Here is a 21,144-nt window from a genome sequence, read left to right as displayed (position 1 = left end):
GAAATTGTGTTCTGTTATAGTGTGTACAGCCATCATGTGACTTGTAAAGAAGGACTTGGATAGCACATTCCTGTTTTGCCTGAAAGTTTGGAGTATCGTGTTTATTCTGATTGGTTTTGCTGTAGAGAAGAGTCTTGCAGCTATTGTCATAAAATGAACTAAATCCTAAATCCACAGTCCAAGAAGACTGATTTTATAATCAACTAACACAAAGTTTCAGGCTGCTATTACATGTTGCTATGATGATAAACTTATTTAAAAGTAGTAATTTTGTGTTTCGAAAATAATTGTATCAACTCCCTTTTTAATAGTTTGGACCTTATTCAGAAAAATGTGAAATAACTACAGCACCTGGACCACCAGATCAGTGCAGGCCCCCTCAGGTGGCATGCAGGTCTGCTGCTTGTGCTCAGGTGTCGTGGGAGGTAAGAATGCCATCTTATGCCTATCTTAGCTTAAAACTGTATTTTAATCACATTTTTTTAAGTATTTGGTATGTAAAACCTTAAAGCCATTCATCATACGGCAGCCTGCAGGTCCTTGAGATCTTACTTGGTTCTCTGGGGAGTTCTGCCACAACTGCTGCACTGCATTTCTTCTTAAAAATTTTCTTTAATGTGGTTATCTTTTCTCAGAGCTAATATATCCACATAATACATTAGGTTGTTGTGCCTTTGCTGGGTTAGTAAGCTGATCTAATTTGATATAATTACATCAATAATAAAGTAGCAAAAGCCTCACAGACTTCCTATATGCAACTGATAAAAATTAAACTTTTAAAAAGGAAGATTCTATCTGGGAATACTATTTAAACACAGCTTTTCATTGACTTGACATGAAGTAGTTTATTTGAGTTAAAGAACTCAGCGACCTTCCACTATCTGAAGGGGGCCTACAGGAAGGCTGGAAATGGACTGTTTGCAAGGGCTTGTAGTGACAGGATGAGGGGCAATGGTTTTAAATTAGAGAAGAGTAGATTATGGTGGATGTTAGGAAAAAATTATTTACCATGAGAGTAGTGGAAAAATGGCACAGGTTGCCCAGGGAGGTAGTTGAGACCTCATCCCTGGAGACATTCAAGGTGAGGCTTGACAAGGCTCTGAGCAACCTGACCTATTTGAGGGTGTCCCTGCTTATTGCAGGGGGATTGGACTAGGTGACTTTTAGAAGTCCCTTCCAAACCAAATTCTTTTATGGTTTTGTGATTATATGAACTGTACAAAAAACAAATAAATAAATTAAAGTGTTTAGCCTGGAAGGTTGTTCGGTAGTGATAGGACTAGGGGGGATGGTTTCAAACTAGAGGATAGATTTAGATTAGATATGAGGAAGAAGTACTTCACCATGAGGGTGGTGAAATACTGGAACAGGTTGCCCAGAGAGGTGGTGGAAGCCCCATCCCTGGAAGTTTTTAAGGCAGGTGTTTTTTTGGCTGTTTGGTTGGCTTTTTCTTATTACTTCATTGACTGCTGGTATCTTTCTGTAGTCTCATGTCTTAGTTTAGTAGTGGTACATGTGATTTTTTTCAGTACTTCAAATTATTATTTCTAAAGAGTATTAAAAGCATTCAGCTCCCAACACTGTGAGGCTAAGTTTGGCTTCCTGAAGCAGGTGGTGAGGAAAAACAGGCATCCTGAGCAGGCATTTTCAGTCCAGGTCTGCATTGTTGCATAGTTACCTCTCCCAGGTGATTCACAACTCTTTATCTTGGGAAAAGACAGTGCACAATTTTCTGCTTCCCATTATGATCAGCATAGTTTCCATGCACAGGAGCCATCATGTACTCCAAAAGAGGAGTCCTTTAGTCTGTAAGATTACAACAGTGGCACCAGTGAGCTGCTGAATATTGTCATCCCTGCAGTGTAGACCAAATCAATGAAAAACCTAAATCACCCTTTCAAGAAAAGTTTCTTGCCATTGACCATTTAGGCTCCTAAGCCAAATGCCACATGCTAAATGAACTCTGTGTAAAGCAACTGAAATCACACTTAATTTTTATGGAGTAGTCTCTGCAACAGTAAATTGTATTTTTAAACAAGGCCAGTAAATCAGTATTCTGATTTATTTGTATTGCACTAAACTAAAATTTATCTAAGGAATGGAAGGGTAACATCAGTGAAAAACAAACAAACAACATAGATGTGATGAATTTGGAGTGGGTTTTGTTTTGGTTTGGTTTGGTTTTGTTTTTTTCAGTGAATTTAACTTCTAATTATTTATATCCATTTTAAAGGTTCCAGTGAGTAACGGAGCTGATGTCACGGAGTACCGACTGGAGTGGGGCGGTGTGGAGGGCTGCATGCAGATCTCCTATTGTGGGCCTGGGCTCAACTGTGAAATGAAAGGGCTTTTGCCTGCCACTATATATTATTGCAGGGTTCAGGTAAAGACTTAAAACTATTGTTGGTGAAATCTGGAAAGGAAACTTGCTCCCGCCATTAAAACATGGTGTACTTTGCATTTGCAGGCAGTGAATGTTGCAGGTGCAGGCCCTTTCAGTGAAGTAGTGGCATGTATGACTCCAGCCTCTGTACCTGCAGTTGTGACTTCTCTTCGGGGACTAAGTGAAGATGAAGTTGAAAGTCCACACTATTCTCCTTCCACATGCCTTGCTATAAGCTGGGAAAAACCCTGTGACCATGGATCCGAAATCCTTGGCTACAGCATAGACTTTGGAGATAAGCAGCCAGTAACTGTGGGGAAGGTTCTGAGCTATATTATAGATGGTTTACAGCCAGATACTACCTACAGGTATGCTGTACACAGCTACTTGACAGCCTGCTGTTTCTTCCACAAGAGCAGATTCTTTGTCTGTTTCCTTACATTTTTTCTCTACATGCCTCAGTACATAGCCATGAAGGAAAAGGAAGGTTTGTAATGATGATCTTCATGAATAGATGATCTGTGCTGGTTTTATTCTCTTTCAAGAACAATTTATTCCAGTGTGTTTATTGCTGTAGATCTGTTGTATCTGCCTCAGATAATGTGTCAGTTTAACTGAATTTGGATTACAGATTCAGATTCATAATGTTTTTTGGACTGGTTTCTTCATAGATACATGGCTTCTAATCTGTTTGACAAAGGATAAAATCCATCCAAGGAAGGACCGTGTCCAGTCTTTATTGACTGAATTGTCAAATATAATGACTCCTTGCTACTTACAGTGCCTTTTCTGCAGAAATAGCAAGTATTTGGGTGGCAGTCAGCGTGGAGAATACTGGACTGAAAATCTATCAACCAATTTTAAATATCTTTCAAATAAGTTACTAAATCATCCCATACATTTAGCCCAAGGGTTACTGAAAAATATTAATGTAAACATCAGTAATTCTGGCTGAATGCATTATACATTCCTCTTACAAAATCATGTCCTCAGTATTAAAACTTTAAGGAGAATGTCAGTCCCAGTAAAGTAAGAATTTAAGCCCACACTTTCTGTGTGGTTAGAATATCATCTGCCTATATAATGGCAGATTTCCAAAATTTTTCTGTGGCCTTAATTAATTAAGGATAATGCTGACAGTTCAAAGAGCTGTTACACTCTGTGTCAACAAACTGAAAAAAGGGAAGATTCTATTTCAGAGATACTTCCATACTTCTATTTACAAAAGTCCTTTTATAGAATACAGTGTCAGCCTTGTGAAAATAAAAAATTACGTATATTAACCTTAGGTCTTTGATACAAATTTTGCATAATGTTGTATATTACTATAGTGGAAGAGAAATATTTATGAATAAGCCTGAACACACATTTGTGGTTCAGTCTTGTGTTTGATTGTTTCAGGATTTAATTATTGTGATTACCTTTTTCCAGTTACCTAGAAACTATTTTAGACAAGCGTTAGTCTGAAAAATGAGATTAGACACACTATGCTCTGTGGCTGCCTGTGAGCTTCAGATTTCTCTGATTTCTGCTTTTTTTTTTTTAGAAATAAATTTCTTGGCTACTTGTTTCAATTCATACTTGTAAACCTAATGCCAGCATTGTTTTGTGTGGAGTATCCAAAAAAAGAAAAAATTATCCCTGAATTTCAAGTTCTACAAGTCCCTCAGCCATGTGTCCCTTGATAGTTTCCCCCCATCCCTTTCCAAGCAGACCCAAAGATGGCTTGTGTTTGCAGGCACCTGGAGATGTATTACCAGTGAAAACAGCAAGAAAGATATCTGGGCACCATCACGTTATTTTCACAGGAATAATATCTGTTCCAAAAAGCCCATAAAACTTTAATGTAGTGATCTTTTAACTCACCTAACATAACAGCCAAAGATATGCATTTGGTTCTTTCAGGATGGAGATTTTTTACCATCTCTCATCTCTCCAGTGTGGCTATCAAAAATTTTGGTACAAGGCCTGCAGTGTCAGGAAGATGAACCACTCATGGATGTAGAGCTTTTCACTAATGTGAATGATGCATCTATGCCAACATATTTTTATTTTGAATCAGTCCAGCTTCTTAAAATGTAGCAAGGGAAGTGACACTCCTGCATATTCAGGACAGTCTTATCAAAGCAGAATATTGATGAAAGTGTTCACTGTAGAAAATCTCTTTGGTACCAGTATTCTCTCTTGAATGTGAACAGTGGAAGTGACCAGTTATTTTTTAGAATCTGATTTCAAGTTAATATATTCTTTCTTTTTTAAAATACTAGAGTACGAATTCAAGCCCTGAACAGCCTTGGAGCAGGTCCTTTCAGCCACACCATGAAACTGAAAACAAAGCCTCTGCCCCCAGATCCACCTCGCCTGGAATGCGCTGCATACAGTTCTCAGACTCTCAAGCTGAAGTGGGGAGAGGGAACTGCAAAGGCATTAACTGACTCCATTCAGTACCACCTTCAAATGGAGGATAAGAATGGAAGGTTGGTTTTGGCATCACTTCAGTCTACCCTGTGTGCCTGTGGTCTGATGCTTGGGAGATGGCAGCAGCAAAGGGCAAAATTCTGTATGCTTTGCTGAATTTACAACAGACATAGGAGGTTGTCTTGTCTGGAAAGGCAAGAAGGGCTCTAGTGTTCTGTGTTGTGAAGTACAAGATAAAAAACTGCATAGTTTTTTTGTTTAAATTTCAATGTGAAAAGTTAAATGAAATGTTTAGTGCCAGCACGCTTTTCTCTCACAGTTGGTAAAGTGTTTTCTCAGTGTGAATTCTAACCAGCCTTGTTGGTTTTACGTACTTGATATTAAAAGGAATGTATTCCTTACTCTGTTATCTTTATATGTGATTATTCATAGTGGAAAATAAACTCACATAGTAAAATTTATTTTAAGGGATCCTTTCTCTCATGTTAAATCGGAATGTAAGCTGTTACAGCAGGTACCCTTACCTAAATGGTAGAATGCTACTGCTACACTGTACTGTATCTGAATCTCTGAGTAGTTTTAGCTTGAGGCAAAATAGATCTGCTTGGTGAAGTTGCTTTGCTGGAAGGAAGAAAATAAACTAGACTCTTAACGGGTAAGAAATTCATTGCCATTACCAAAGACCTGGGTCATGTGCAGGCACCATCTGGTCGAAAGAGATGGTAACCCCTGCAGAAGGAGATAGGCTTGTGGTGTGTCCTGGGGATGCCAAAATTGAAAATCAAATGAGAGCTGCCAAGATCAGTCTGTGTAAGAATTATAACACAAAGGAGAGTGGCCAATCTCCAAAGCTTTCAGAACAGGACTTGGTTGTGCTCCAAGTGTGACTCCAGCCTCCTCTGCAGATCTGAATGAGCTTCATCAGTCATCCATCTCTGATGGTGATGTACAAGCAGTTGGATCCATGACCATTTCTTAGGTGTTGTAAGGGAGAATTACAAAGGAGCAAAAAGCTAAAATCCAGTTGCCTCATTTTGAAAAACTTAAGATACAGGGGAAGTAGAAGACAAAAAAAAAAAAAAGAAAAAAAGAAAAAAAAAAAAAAAAGTAAGTGTACACAGCTCATTGAGAGAGAGAACTGCTATTCTTTCCCATTGTTTCAAATGCAGAAGGTTAAGTTTTGCAAGAGACAGTCTGTAGTAGAGCTATTCTTGTAGAAAAGATTTTTTAGTTCAAAGACATGCAAAATAAAAGCTTGGCCTTGGAAAATGAGTTCATTGTTCTACAGTAATGCCAGAACACTTTTTAACTCTGGGCTTCTCATTAGATTCTGGGAAATGATAGGAATAGATTATAAGATGATACTGTAGCTACTTCAGGAGTCCTTTTCTGTGTTTAAAATAAGCTACTCTTTCCTTTCTCAGGTTTGTATCCTTATACAGAGGACCATGTCATACGTACAAAGTACAAAGACTCAGTGAGTCAACATCATACAAATTTTGTATTCAGGCATGCAATGAAGCTGGTGAAGGTCCCCTTTCACAAGAATATGTTTTCACTACTCCCAAATCTGTTCCAGCTGCCTTGAAAGGTAAAGGTGCTGCTTTTTTCATTTAGGGGGGGTGAGTGGATGTCAAGTTTGTTTTGGGATGGTGTTGTGTTCAGGGTACTTAGAATTATAAGCTCTTTTCCAAATGTAGATAGGGGTAGTAAGGGCAGGCTCCTTTCTTTTAATTGCCAAAAGCGTAAAATATTTGCTCCTTAAATGGAAGACTTGGGGTTTATGTGGGTTGTTTTTTTTTACATAAGAATGTTTGTACTTGGAATGCTTACTTCCCAAGAGAGAGTAACGAGCCAGTTAGAGTAATTAGGGGTAAAAATTCTTCTTAGCATGTTTAGAACAATTTTAAGCTCAGCAGTTTGGGGACTTTGAGGGGTTGTTTGGCTTTTTTGCACACTTGCAGGCACCAAATTTTATTTTCTTTCCCTTGGACAATACCTAAACTAGCAGTAGAGAGACCTATGTGAATTGTCAGTTGTTGTTTCAGAAAATACTGTTGGAAGAGTTTATTTTAATCAGAATGATTTTATTCTCTGAGGCAAAATAGCAGATAGAATACAGAATTTTACAAGATGCTAGTGTAAAACATTAAATAATGGGGAAAGTAGAGCTGTCACTTCTGTGTTTTCTCCCTTCAGCACCAAGGATAGAGAGAATAAATGATCACAGTTGTGAAATCACCTGGGAGGTTCTGCAACCCATGAAGGGTGATCCAGTTATTTACTGTCTTCAGGTCATGGTGGGCAAAGACTCAGAATTCAAACAGGTATGATGTGTTCAAGCTATTACATCTTTCTTCAGTTAGTATTTGTGATGATTAGCTTTGATTAAAGGTTTATGTGTATCTCCTAAAATCATTGTCATAGAAAAAAGATATTTAATAGAAATAGTGCAATGAAGTGCAGCCTCTCTGGGTTACACTTGAGATTTAGTAAACACAAATTGAAACCTCAGGTGGTGAGGAAATGGTCCACTAATGGGAAGAAGTGACAAAAGAAACCCATCCACCCAGTGGTAGAGAATTGAGTCTGAGGAGAAAAAGAACAGAGGTTTCTCTTTGAACTGTTTGAAGGTAGTAAACAATATTATTAAAGCTTTGTTGTCTTAAGTTCTGCTTCTGTACATAGAACTGCAGGTAGGAAGGACCCCCTACTTACACAATGTAGACATGAAGGTGTAGGGAAACCTTTTTTACATAATTCAGTGATTAGGTTTTTTACCATAAGATTTTTTCAGTAGTAGGGCACTCTGTAAGCACAAGGGATGTGCAGTTAGGAGTGTGTTTTAATTTCAGGTTTGATTACCCAAAGATGCAGTTTGAAATACCAAGCTACAGATTACTCTACATTTAAAAGAGAGTGTGCAGTGCTAATCCTGCTTCCTGGTAAACTGCCAGATAATGGACATGAAATTAGGCTAGGAAAGTCTGTTTCACACTATGAAGCAAGCAGGTTTCCTTCCTGCAAGGAAACACAATTAATTCTGGTATAACTTCATTATAAGTCAATATTAAATAAGTGTGCCTGTGCTTTGGTAGATTATAGGTCTGAATATTTTCATAATTCTTAAGTTTTAGTGTAGTGCTGTTTGTTAGGAGTATTTGTTACATTTTCCAATAAGAGATCAACCATAATCCAAGATGTTTGTTTCCTTTCCATGTGAATATTCTTTATTGTAATTTTAAAGTTGTAAATTCAACTTTTAAGTATGTAAGTAAGACATAGTCAGTGTTGCTTCTAAACACTGAGGTAAATCACACTTTGATGAGCAATATGCATTGCCAAATAGGCTGCACAGGAAAATAAAGGTTACACTTTAAGCCTGGAAATTATAAGTACACTGAGCTGCATGATTCCTTCTGCTTTTCCATAATAGTTTTAGGGCAGTGAATTCAAATAAAGTGAGGACACTGTTTTGCAAAAATTAAAATTGGAACAGTCAAGAAGTAAAGAAGGTGAAAACTGCCTTTAAAATACTTAGCCATGATGGTGAGAGTTTTCTTTGATATGTACAAAAAACTCAACTGCCTAGATATTCACTCCAGGCTGTTTATTACCACTTCCCTGCCACATCCTCACTCTTCTCTCCTCTTTCTCCCTGATCTGTCAGCCAAATTGCTTCCACTGTGCTTCAGACAAAATAAGGTAGCAATCTGCTATTGAAGCTATATGCATCAGTCCAGCTCTTAAAGGGTTTAGGAAGCAATCATATAAATACTCCAGAAAACAAATTTGAGGGCAAGGCAACTTCTGGTACGTCTCAGTATAGGAACAATTTCTTGAGCAAAAGAGAAGTCTCCAAGCTGTAGGTTCCTGTAAAGTTCAGCTGCCTGGCTGTTAGAGGACTTTCTGAGTCTGTAAGTAGCCACAGGCCCAGCAACACCTCTTCAACAAAATGGGAAGAAACTTCCTGCTTCTTTCATTGAACAGCTGATAGTTTGCATTTGTGCTAATGCTGTGATAACCATAGGGAAAACTTCTGCATGATGTGATAGTTCTCATTCCTGCCATCAGTTAAATAAAGCAAATTGTGCTTTACTGCCTACATTAATAGCTCAGTACCTATTGATATACCTATAAACAGAAAATTGGGCCCACATGGGGTTTCGTTGGCTTTTACAAAACCTTTATATAGCTGCAAATGAATTAATTTGAGACATGAGCATTTAGGTTTCACCAAATTAGGCACTCCCTGCTGAAGAGTTATGAGCTTATGTCAGTCAGCCAACTGAGACACCCACAGGGGACACCCTAATAAGTCATTTGGTTCCCAGGATCTGAGGAAATTAAGCATCACAGAGAGGACTCCCATGGCTTTCTTGAGACAGTGTTTATTGGGATAAATTACAATATTTTAAGCACATGATATCTTAACTACAATGAAGTATGTTGGGTTGGATTAGACTTAATGAAGTACCTTGATACAGAGTTAATTACCTAAAGTCCTGCAACATGATATTGCATATTACATCCCATGGTGAAGTGTTTACATTGCAACTTGTTACTGAAACACCTTAACACCAGGGCTTCCAACAGAGTTTATTTGGCCTGTACTCACCATGCCATAAAGGAACTTGCAGTTCTTTTTCTACGTTTCATCAAAAGGGCTGGAGACTTTTATCTGGCCGTTCGACAGCATTCATGAGCTTTTTGGCCATTTTTCTTTGCATGGGTGAAAACACCGGTGAGGAGTCATCCTTTTCTAAGGTTGCCTTCTCCATAAACACCACCATACTGATAGATCTATGTGTATGCAGGGCATTTTTACTCGGATGCATGGGGTTTTTTTTCCTTCATTGCCAGATTTATAAGGGTCCGGACTGGTCGTTCCGATACACCGGCCTCCAGCTGAACTGTGAATACCGATTCCGCGCCTGTGCCATCCGACAGTGCCAAGAGACCACGGGTCACCAGGACCTGGTTGGCCCTTACAGTGCACCAGTGCTTTTCATCTCTCAGAGGACTGAGCCACCGGCAAGCACCAACAAGGACACTGTGCAAACCACAAGGACGCAATGGTCACAGAGCGACCAAGTGTGTGCTGCTGTCATCCTTGCACTTTTTGCTATCTTTTCCATTCTGATTGCTGTTATCATTCAGTACTTTGTAATAAAGTGAAGAAAAGAGATTTGTATTAGAATGCTCCCATTAATTTTTACTTTCTCATAACCTAAAAGTAATTCTGTTCTCTTGCTTTTACAAAACCAGGCATTTAGCACCGGCATTGGGACTGATGCAGACCTTTTCAGCCACTTTAAAATGCTTACTGGTAGGGATAGGCTGACACAGCTTATTAGAACTCAAGCCACAGAAATACAATCTTTTCTTTGATATGCCTTCTTGCAGTACAAACTCGAAATGGGGCAGGCAAACAGTGTTTAATCAAAAGGGTTTAACCAGTAAACACAAGTGTAAAAAAAATGGGTTTCCTGGCCCACACTTTAAAGGGTTGCTACAATAACAGGGAATAATGTGTAGATCGCATTTAAAACTTACACTAACGAACTTGTGCTGTATACAAGATTAATCTGATGCTGTGAAAGCAATTCAGCGCTGTATTTCTACCTCCTCATTTGTCTTAATTATTTGGGAAGCAGGATTTATGCTGAAAACCAGAAGGGGCTTTTCTCAGGCAGCAAATAATAAACTGGATGGAACAGCATGCATGAAGGAAGCTTCTTATTTGATAAATGCGGAGTTCTTCACTGCAAGTAGATATTTTTGAAAGACTACAAGGAGATGGCACAAGTGGTGTATCTTGCCCCCAAGATTTGATGTTTACTTAACAAAAATGTCTCTTTTACTTCTTACAAATATAGAAGAGAGAGTGTGAGAGAACCTCTTAAACTTACTTAAATTGAAAAAAATATATTTACAAAGATGACCTTTGATTGGATGTAGTTTATACAGATGTCTGTGCCCTCCGATTTTGGCCAGTTAATAGATTTTTGAGATAAAATTAATTATTGAATTTTTGCTGTTTCCCTGACATTCACTTGCCATATCCACCAGAATCAAGCACTGCCTTTTTTTCATTTTCTTTTTCTTTCTTTCTTTCTTTCTTTGGGGCACCAAATCAGAAGACGAAGTGTAGTAATTTGCACCAGAAAACTTAAAGCTGCTTTTTTCTTGAGATCCTAATGTTTAATGTAACGTCTCCTTGGATACTGTACCAAATTGTTGATTGCATGTAGTTAATGTTGCATTAGAGCACTTTGCAATTGCATAACTCATCAATGTTTTGTGAGCTTGCACTTGTGAGTTCTTGAATGACCAGACTGAATTTTATCAAGTATCCATTGAACATCTTGCTAGATGTCAATGATTGCCAGTGACAAAAAGCTTGTAGTGAAACTATCTTGAAAAAAAAAAATATCTTTGTCTCATCACACTTATGTTATTTGTTATACACTTTGTAATTAGCTCTTTTTAATTTATTTGAGTTACAAGATAGTGGATCATTAATGACTTCTAGTTGTGTTCAGTTTAGCATTTTTAATGGTATTAAACACTTCTGTCAGTCTTAATAATAATAAAAAAAGGAACCTCTGTCTTGTGCTTTGAAGATCACTGAAGAATTTCTCTTATATTAGAACGGGCATGTATTGTAATTGTTTATGCGTCCAATGATCTGTGCTGTAGAATAATGTTGCTGAGTTTCGTTTTTTTTTTTTTAAAGAAAAAAAAAAAGAAATGACAAAGAACTTGGCCTCCACGTGGCGAGAACGATCTGTCTTTAAAATGTACTGTATGTTTACATTTTATTTCCAATCTGTCATTTGTACGTATAGGCTGATACCTTCCCGCAGGATACCGCGATAACTGATGTTTTCTAGAAACTTCTTTAAAAAGTGCCATGTTTGGCAGTGCAAATGAGGTTGCGTGTAACAGCCCAGAGATTTCTTATGGTTGAATGTCTGAAACGGTAAGATTTGTTACTACAGTTAATCTGCAGTGACTTAATGTTTTTCATAGTAAAATTCAAATGAGCTCCTATTTTTGATAGTCATTTAATAGTGTATTTGCCATTTGAGCCTCAGTGCGTATTACTGCATTGAAGACAGTTTTTAATGTAATCTTAATTTTACCTCATATACTGTACATTCCAAAAAAAAAAAAAAAAAAAAAAAAAAGGAAAAAAAAAAAAAAAAAAAAGAAAAACTTCAAACTTTTTAAAATGTTATAGACACACTACCAAACATATCACTTTACAATTGTACAACGTCGGACTCCATGAAGACGAACCTGTATAGTCTCATAGAAAATACATAAACTATGTAGCAAAGTATCTTTAAAAATCCGTGGAAAATAAAAGTATCATTCTTTTTTTTCTTTCTTTCTTTCTTTTTTTTTTTTTTTTATTTGTGGGTGTCCGTCCGTCCGTCCGTGCTGTTCACAGCCCCCATCCCCGCCGCCGCGCTTTGCTCTCCCCCTGCCTCTCCCGCCGCCCCTTCGGGCGGGACCGCGGTGCCCCCCGCTCCCTCAGCGCGGGGCGCGCAGGGGGGGACGGGGGGTGGGAGCCGGGCCGAACCTCCCCGGAGCCCCCCATCTGCGGGGCGGGGTCTGGGCCGGGGCCGGAGGAGCCGCCGAGACCCCGGCAGGGCGCGTCCGGCCTGGCAGCGGCGGTGGGTGCTGAGGCGGGCGCTGAGGCGGGCGCGTCCCCCGGTGGGATGTGGGGCGGTGGCGGGAACGGCAGCGGGAGAGAGCCCTGGCCCTGGCCCTGGCCCTGGCCCTGGCCCTGCGGGTGTGCACCGCGCTGCCGGTGCGGGCACTCGTCCCCTTCATGGCTGTCTGCTTTGGGCTCCTTGTGGTCGGCGTGGTGGGCAGCGTCCCGACGGTGCTGGTGTCCGCAGGCACCGCGGGATGAAGACCACCACCAACCTCTGCCTGGGCAGCATGGCCGTCTCGGACCTGCTCATCTTCCTGGCGCTGCCCTTCGACCTCTACCGGCTCTGGCGCCCCGGCCCTGGGTCTTCGGGCAGTTGCTGTGCCGCTTCTCCCTCTACCTCAGCGAGGGCTGCACCTGCTGCACCCTCCTCCACATCACCGCCCTCATCGCGGAGCTCTACCTCGCAATCTGCTTCCCCCTCATGGCCACCGTGGTTGTAACCGAGCGCCGGGTCAAGGCTGTCAGCGGCATCCTCTGGGTCTTTGCCTTCCTCTCCGCTGGCCCTTTCTTCTTCTTGCTTGGTGTGGAGCAGCCTGACAACCACACCGACTTCAGCCTGAGTGCAAGCCCACCCCGCAGGCCATGGAGTCCAGCTCACTGGCCACCGTGTTCTGGGTCACCACCTGCTACTTCATCCTGCCCATCATCTGCCTCCATGTCCTGTGTGGCTTCATCGGCCGAGAGCTGTGGCAGAGCAATGTCCGTCTGCAGGACCCCAACGTGGTCCTCTGCGAGAAGGAGCACGGCCAGACAGTCAATATCTTGGGTGAGTCCCTCCTCCATCCAGCCTTGGGCCATGGCTGGGGCCTGGATGGGGGTCAGAGCACCCACAGCTCCCACGCAAGGTGGGGATAGTGCCAGGGAACATCCCAGCCACGCTGCTGAGCCCTCCAGTGCACTGCATGTTCAGCAGCGTGACTGCCTTCTGCAGAAATACCTTTTTAATCAATTTTACTAGGCAAAACCGAGTACAAGGTAGTCTGCAACTTCAGAAATACTGTGGTAACTTCAGCAATCTCTTCAGGTGGGCAGCACCACCTCTGGATACTAGATTTCTTCTTCTGAAAAAACAGTTTGATTTTCTTAGTGAGCTTTTGTAGCTCTCCTAGGAGTAAATCCACTGCCCAAATAGGCCAAAAAAACAGCAGCTTAACCCTTTCAAGTCATTGTGGGCAAGTCACATAAAAGCAAAGCACTTCCTGCAGATGTAGGATGCTGTTAATTTTTAATTCATTTTCGTAGTCAAAAGTTCATTAACCTAGTGGCAGGCTCAGGAAAGTTCAGAGATCTGCAGGAAAGTTTAGAGCTTGTCCTTGGCTTCAAAATTTGTAAATAGTGACTGCTCTCCGGGCACAGGGGAGAAGAAGGGAAAAGGGGAAAGAAAAAAAAAGCCAACTGTTGTTTAATGAGCATTTTTTAAAAATGCCCTGCTTATTTTTTTCTACATTTAACAAAGATTTTGCATACTACATGGGAGGCTTATTTCACCAAGGATGTGATCAGCTGGATAGAAATTGTCTGGATCTAGGGAAAGAAACTAATAAGCCTGAGAGAGGTTTTCCAACAGAAACACCCATGTCCACAATCTCCTCAGAAGCCACTGAACCAGGCCGATTCCCCCTTATCTTATCTCAAAGAGCCAGCAGCATGACACGTGTAATTTGTTACAGGCATACATGTAGCCACATTCCTTTTTTTTTAAGCTCTGAGAAACATGAAGGGTGCTTCATAAATTATTATTTCTTTTACTTACCTACATTTATAAACAAATGTAATTTTAAAATATAGATACAGTAATACCTTGTTTAGTTCCTCATCTGCTCCTGCTATGTTGCTATTTCAAGACTGTGGGGTTGGTTTTTTTTTGTATTATGCTAAAATCCAATCTAAGACCAGGAGAACAGCTGAAGTGGCTCTGGCTATGCATCCATCAAGTCAAATACCTGTTTCAAGCAGTACTTTCCTGAAGATGTGTGCAAGAGGTTCAGCAGATAAAAAAATCAGTAGACCAACTGAACCATAGGTCTTTAGGTCATCAACCTAAATAGTGCAAGGGCAGTGGGAGTTTGCATGGCTGGAGTTCAGCCCTTACCCCAGGGTCTGTTTCAACAATGTAGACACATCAGCAGCTCTGTGTCAAGAGGAGCTGCTGTGTCCTGTTTTCATATCACACACAGGGCACTACGGACATTGCCAAAAGGAATCTTTGTTGTTGTGCCTGACATTATTATATGAGTGTTACACCACAGTTTTTTTATTATTTTCTCAGCAGGCTCATCTCAGAGTGTAGCTGAAGATTTTGCCAGTTCCATTTTACCAGTTCCAGTAATTCAAAAACTAACAATCAGACTTGATGCTATTCCCATTTTCATGGGCTTCCAACTATTTCTCACCATTATTTCTATGGATCATTTGTGCCAGTCAGGATAACCTGCAAAATCAGCCATGTAAAATTCAGTTTACTGGATGGTTGAAAGTTTGCCTCACGCATAACTGCTACATGTGTTATTTTGTCTTATAGCTGTGGTGGTTCTGGCTTTTGTAATTTGCTGGTTGCCTTTCCACATTGGCAGGATCAGATGATGCTGTTCTCCAGTACTTTAACATATTAGCTCTGCAGCTTTTCTACCTGAGTGCATCCATCAACCCTGTCCTCCACAACCTCATTTTGAAGAAGTACAGGGCAGCAGCCTGCAAGCTGCTGGTGCCACACTGAGCTGCAGAAAGTGAAAGATGCATCTTTCACAGCAGTGAAAGATGCTGGTGGCTACACAGAGACCAGTGCTACCACAAGACACGAGTGTGCCACCAGCTTCTGAGGCTGCAGCCAGTGCTTCTCTTCAAATAGGAAGGTAACTAATTTTTCACAGGAGAGTCACAAAAGGGTGCACATTTGTCAGAGCGTGTGGTATTTGTAACCATTTGCATTTTGAAATACTTCTGGTTTTGTTAACAGAACAAGCAGGGACCATAAAGTACGAAGAATGATGGGCAACTCATGAAAGATAAATCAACAGGAAAAGCTGGAGTAAATTGGCAGTAAAACTGTGGTTTCAGCTTGTTACAAGTTGTTTGTTGCATATGTGTTCTGCACAATTTCTAGTGTGTCCTAAAAATCGTAATATCAAGGATCACAAAGGAGGAAGCAGTTTGAAGTAGGAGCTGTGCTTGAATGCAGCAATGGGTAAAGCTCCCAACATCCTTTGCTGTTTTAAAATGTTTTTCTTACAAACAAGATTTTACAAAACACAGTCTTGCAAGAAGATGGACACAAAAGAAATTGCCCACCACTCCAAGCATCCTTTTTAGTACCTACTCATGTTATCATGAAGGGGAGTTTTCCAGTTTCCCAGATTCCTCCCTTGTCAAGGATCTTCTCTGGGCTTAACCCTTGTGGTCAAATAACAGTTCTTAATTATACACTAGCAACCAATCCCCTAAATCTGTAAGAATACAGATGTCCCCAATCACTTCCTCATGATAGTGTGCATTAGATAGACCCATACCTGTGCATTTTACCTGTTACCTTCCTGGCTATAGTTATACAAATCTGGACCAGAACTGATGAAGTTGAACTGCACTTACAGGAGCACCACTGGTGATGTGTCCATGCTTGCCCTTGGTTCTCTGTTAACCTTGGTCAATTAATAAATACATCAAGTGGTCTTTGCTCACTTCAGCATCCAGCTCAGAGATGTCAAGCTATAAGAGCTGAGCCCAAGCTTTCTCTAGGTTTTAAAAAAAAATACAACTAATGATTCAACTCAGCCCTGGTGAGGCCACACCTGGAGTCTTGTGTCCAGTTCTGGGCCCCTCAGTTCAGGAAGGATATCGAGGTCCTGGAGCAGGTCCAAAGGAGGGCAACCAGGCTGGTGAAGGGACTCGAGCACAGATCCTATGAGGAAGGGCTGAGGGAGCTGGGGCTGTTCAGCCTGGAGAAGAGGAGGCTCAGGGGAGACCTCATCACTCTCTACAACTCCCTGAAAGGAGGGGGTAGCCAGGGGGGGGTTGGTCTCTTTTCCCAGGCAACTCTCAGCAAGACAAGAGGGCACGGTCTCAAGTTGTGCCAGGGGAGGTTTAGGTTGGACATTAGAAAGAATTTCTTTACTGAGAGGGTGATCAGGCATTGGAATGGGCTGCCCAGGGAAGTGGTGGATTCTCCATCCCTGGAGATATTTAAAAAGAGACTGGATGTGGCACTCAGTGCCATGGGCTGGGAACTGCAGCGGTAGTGGATCAAGGGTTGGACTTGATGATCTCTGAGGTCCCTTCCAGCCAATTCTATGATTCTATGATTCAAAGCTCTGAGTCACTAAATAAAAGAAAAATCTAAGACTGAAAAAAAACCACCCAAACCAAAGCCCCATTGCTTGCTCCTGCTGTCAGCTTCATACTAGAAGAGAGCAGTTGTCTGCAGGGCTTGCGTTGTGTTGCTGGGGGGAGTGTAGTGTAGTGAAATGAGGCAACCAGGTGCCACTACTTGCCAGGTAGTGGGCATGAGGTTGTGCTGAGCCCACGGGTGCCCGATTAGGGCGGGCTCCTACTGCGCATGAGCAGGACTGGGGGGCCAATAAAAGGAGCTCTTCCCCAGTAGGGCGAGGCCCGAACCTACGGCCTTAACATTGCTCGGGTTTGCATTGCTCTGTTTTGCTGCCTCAGAGCGCCAGCCGGCTGCGCCACCTGAGCCTCACGCTGCTCGGGTTTTCTGTATGAATACCCGGCGCTAACCGGCTGCGCTACTCAAGCCTCACCCTGCTGGTGATGAGCTCTAGTGGCGCAACCAAGTTAGTGCGGTGCCGAGACGAAGCTCCTGGGGCGCAATCAGGTTAGCGCGGTGCTCCGAAAGCAGCCAATCTCTCTCTGCTCGCTTGCTCAGGAGTGAGCTGAGCCTGTGCTTCGAGTTTCATCTTTTATTGGCCCCCCAGTCCTGCTCATGCGCAGTAGGGGCCCGCCCTAATCACCCCGCCCTAATCAGGCACAGGTGGGCTTAACACAAGCTCATGCCCACTGCCTGGCATGAACAGAACAGTTGACATTTTGTGTTTGTTTGGAGAAGTTATTTTTAGCAGTAATCTTTATTTTTTCCTTTGGTCTACATACATTTATAAAGACTTTGTCACACTGATAACATAGCTGTGGCATCTCTTCTGCATGCCTGGGGTCTGCTGGCAATGGCTTTTCCTCTCTCAGGAGTTACTAAATTGTGCTGGGAGGTAAACAGAAATTTCCACAGAAGTGATTGCATAGGTGCCAGGAGGGTGAGGTATCAGTGGGAGGAGGGAAGGAAATGCCCTAGGGGGGATGCTGCACTGAACTCCCTCCTTCTCCAAGGTGCACTCCCTCACCCAAAGCCTCTCTGAGCACACGGGGTGTCCAGGGCAGGGTCCGATGTGGGTCCCTTGCAGCTGGGACTCACTGCTCACAAGCTGCTTGGGAGGTGACTGTGTTGCTGTGGGCAGCTTCAGGCTTGGGACACCTCAGACACCACAGCAGAAGGATTCTGCTTCTGGTGGCAGACTCCATCGAAATAGTCATAGAATTGCTCAGGCTGGAAAAGACCTTCAAGATCATCAAGTCCATCCTCATCCCAACCCTATAACCCTGTTCTCAATGACCCACCACTAAACCATGTCCCCAAGCACCTCAGCCAGGCAATTTTTAAACACATTCAGGGGTGGAGACTCAACCAGCTCCCCGGGGAGCCTGTTCCAGTACTTAACTAACCTTTCTGTAAAAGTTTCTCCTGATATCCAACCTAAATCTCCCCTGATGCAACTTAAAGCCCTTTCCCCCATCATCTGTCACCAGTGAGAAGAGACCAACCCCACTTTCACTACAACCTCCCTTCAGGTATTTGTAAAGAGTGATAAGGTCTCCTCTCAGCCTCCATTTCCCCATACTAAACACCCCCAACACCCTCAGTCACTCCTCATAGGGGACGTTTTCCAAACCCTTCACCAATTTTGTTGCCCTTCTTTGGACCTGCTCCAACACCTCAATGTCCCTTTTGTATTGAGGTGCCCAAAACTGAACACAGAACTCGAGGTGGGACCTCACCAGTGCTAAGTACAGGACCAGGATCACTTCCCTGGTTCTGCTGGTCACACAATTTCTGACACAAGTCAGAATGCCATTGGCCTTCTGGCCACCTGGGCACATTGCTGGCTCATATGCAGCAGACTGTCAATCAATACACCCAGGTCCTTTTCTGCCAGGCAGCTGTCCAGCCACTCTTCTCCAAGCCTGTAGCATTTCTTGGGGTTGTTGTGACCAAAGTGCAGGACCTGACATTTGGTCTTATTAAATGTCATTAAAGGTCATACAGTTGGTCTCAGCCCAACGATACAGCCTGTCCAAGTCCCTCTGTAAAGCCTTTCTACCACCCAGCAGATCCACACTCCCTCCCAGCTTGGTGTCATCTGTGAACTTACTAAGGGTGAATTCAACAATCATCAAGATCATGAATAAAGATGTTAAACAGGGGTGGCCCCAGCACTGAGCCCTGGGGGACACCACTCCTGACTGGCCACCAACTGGACTTAACTCCATTAACCACAACTCTTTGGGCCCAGCCAGCCAGCCAGTGTTTAACCCAGCAGAGTATATGTCCTTCCAAGCCATGGGCAGCCAGCTTCCCCATGAAGGGGTTATGGGGGACAGTGTCAAAGGCTTTACTGAGCTCCAGGTAGACTGCATCAACAGCCTTTCCCTCATCCACTAAGGTCACCTTGTCAAACAGGATCTGTCTTCCTGCCTTCAGACTGGGCCTGAAGGTCTGGTTGACCTTTAACTGCTCCATGATGGCTCTTGAGATTATCCCTTTCATGACCTTCCCTGGCACCAAGGGGAGACTGCTGGTCTGTAGTTACTGGGATCCTTTTCCCAGACTTTCTTGAAGGTGGGTGTCACATTTGCCAGTCTCCAATGAGACACTCCTAGTTAGCCAGGACTTCTAAAAGATGATGGGGAGAGGCTTGGCAACCATATCTGCCAACTCTCTCAACACTCTAGGGTGTACAAATATCTGACCCCTTTGGCTTATGAGTGTGTAACTTATGAAGCAGGTCCATAACCATTTCCTCATGGATTACATGGGGCCTAATCTGTTCCCCATCTCTGGCTTCTAACTTAAGGGACTGTGTGCCCAGGGAACAACAAGTCCTGCTATTAAAGACTGAGGCAAAGAAAATATTAGGTACCTCAGCCTTTTCTTGATCCTTGGTCACTGTGTTTCCCTCTGTCTCTAATAAAGGATGGAGATTCTCCCTAGTCCTCCTCTTGTTGTTGTTATATTTATAGAAACATTTATTGTTATTTTTTACCGGTGGCCAAGTTTAGTTCCAGTTGGCCCTTCCAATTTTCTCTCTACACATCTTCACTGTTATCTTTGTAGTGGTCTGGTTTTCTTGGGAAGTCATTTGTATCTCTGTTAAAAACATGCCTTTTGCATGCTTGGCAGAATAACACACCCAAGCAAACTGCATTCATGAGCTTACAGTACTTCCTTGTTAATACTCTGTTGCCACCTGGACAAACACTTAGGAAATAGGTGGAGTTTGGGGAGTTTCCTCAGGCTTATCCAGGCCTGGCACTGCTGCCTCTGGCAGTCAGTGTGGGATTGTGTAAGGAGGAATGTAGTAAACAGAAACTGCTGTCTTATCCTTCCCAGGAACTCTTTATTCAGGTGCAACCAGGCTATCTTTAAAAGAAATATTTCAGAAGTAGTTTCCATACAGGCTATAAAATACAAGGGAAAATGTGCTAGACATGCAGAACAACTCTGCCAGGCAGAGAGAAAAAAATATTGTGATCATTTTAAAAAGAGAGAGAAAAGGACCATGAAAGCTGATAAAAAGAAAGGATGTTGATTTGCCCTGTATCTTAAGAGAGCACTTAGTTCTGTTGAAATGCACAGGAAAGAAAAATTGGTGATTTGACACAGCCCATGACTGACCCTGGAGACTGTTAGTGTGACTGTACTTATGAAGACATTAAACCAAAATAAACCACCTGACATTTGAAAGGGATCTAAAATGATTTATTCTTAAACCAGGTTTCCTGAACAGAGCAGAAAGAAATCCCTCCTGTGGACCATAGATGAAAGCAACAGTGGGGTGAGAAGGGGGGATGCTCAGAAGGTTCTCCTAGAGAGTGTCAGAAGCTGGAATGGTGTGGGCCAAGAAGCACTCCCAGGAGCAGAGCCCTCAGGCCTGAATTGCCCGCTTTGCTGTAACCATCCTCAGTTTCCAGCAAAACCAGGACAGAAGCATGGGAACCAGGCTGTCTGACCTGTGGCAGGAGAGCACGTGGGAAGACACCCAAGCTCGCAGCTGCATCACCCGCAGCCACCAGACTCTGTATTAGAAACCTGTAGCAGCATGGCCTGCACAGGAGCTGGGATCCTGTGTGTCCAGCAGCAACCATCACACCAGTATCCCCACCATGGCTACCTGCAAAGATCACAGAGCAGCTGTCTAGATGGAGACTGAGGAAACAGAGAAGCTCTGTTCTTGCAGCCAGCTGCACGACCAGCCTCACTCTGCAGTTTGGGCATTGCCAGTGAGCCCTGTGGGATCAGCTAAAACTCCATCACCTTCACATGGTAACATCCTCA

At 42.6% G+C, this 21,144-nt stretch overlaps 2 protein-coding genes across 12 annotated transcripts in view; both read left to right on the top strand.

Annotated features, from left to right (window-relative positions):
• Positions 1-12,193, top strand: part of FNDC3A (fibronectin type III domain containing 3A) — a 124,105-nt gene extending 111,912 nt beyond the window's left edge. For all 11 annotated transcript variants that reach the window (XM_071739103.1, XM_071739120.1, XM_071739112.1 and 8 more), the window contains 7 exons: positions 312-425; positions 2,234-2,383; positions 2,468-2,751; positions 4,651-4,860; positions 6,226-6,392; positions 7,001-7,128; positions 9,665-12,193. In XM_071739103.1, coding sequence (XP_071595204.1) covers positions 312-425; positions 2,234-2,383; positions 2,468-2,751; positions 4,651-4,860; positions 6,226-6,392; positions 7,001-7,128; positions 9,665-9,979 — 1,368 coding nt within the window. In that variant the 3' untranslated portion in view covers positions 9,980-12,193. The remainder of the gene's footprint in view (positions 1-311; positions 426-2,233; positions 2,384-2,467; positions 2,752-4,650; positions 4,861-6,225; positions 6,393-7,000; positions 7,129-9,664) is intronic.
• A 317-nt stretch (positions 12,194-12,510) lies between these two features.
• MLNR (motilin receptor) lies at positions 12,511-15,838 on the top strand. Its single transcript, XM_071739238.1, is given in 8 exon segments — positions 12,511-12,601; positions 12,604-12,705; positions 12,708-12,818; positions 12,821-13,084; positions 13,087-13,296; positions 15,052-15,106; positions 15,108-15,264; positions 15,266-15,838. Coding segments are annotated over 8 exon segments (1,053 nt in total). The 5' UTR covers positions 12,511-12,531; the 3' UTR covers positions 15,350-15,838.
• Positions 15,839-21,144: the final 5,306 nt, after the last annotated feature.

This window comes from Heliangelus exortis, chromosome 1 (assembly GCF_036169615.1).
Source record: "Heliangelus exortis chromosome 1, bHelExo1.hap1, whole genome shotgun sequence".
Taxonomy (NCBI): Eukaryota; Metazoa; Chordata; class Aves; order Apodiformes; family Trochilidae; genus Heliangelus; species Heliangelus exortis.
Note: the sequence above shows the minus strand (reverse complement) of the source record. Positions and strands in the feature narration are given on the sequence as shown.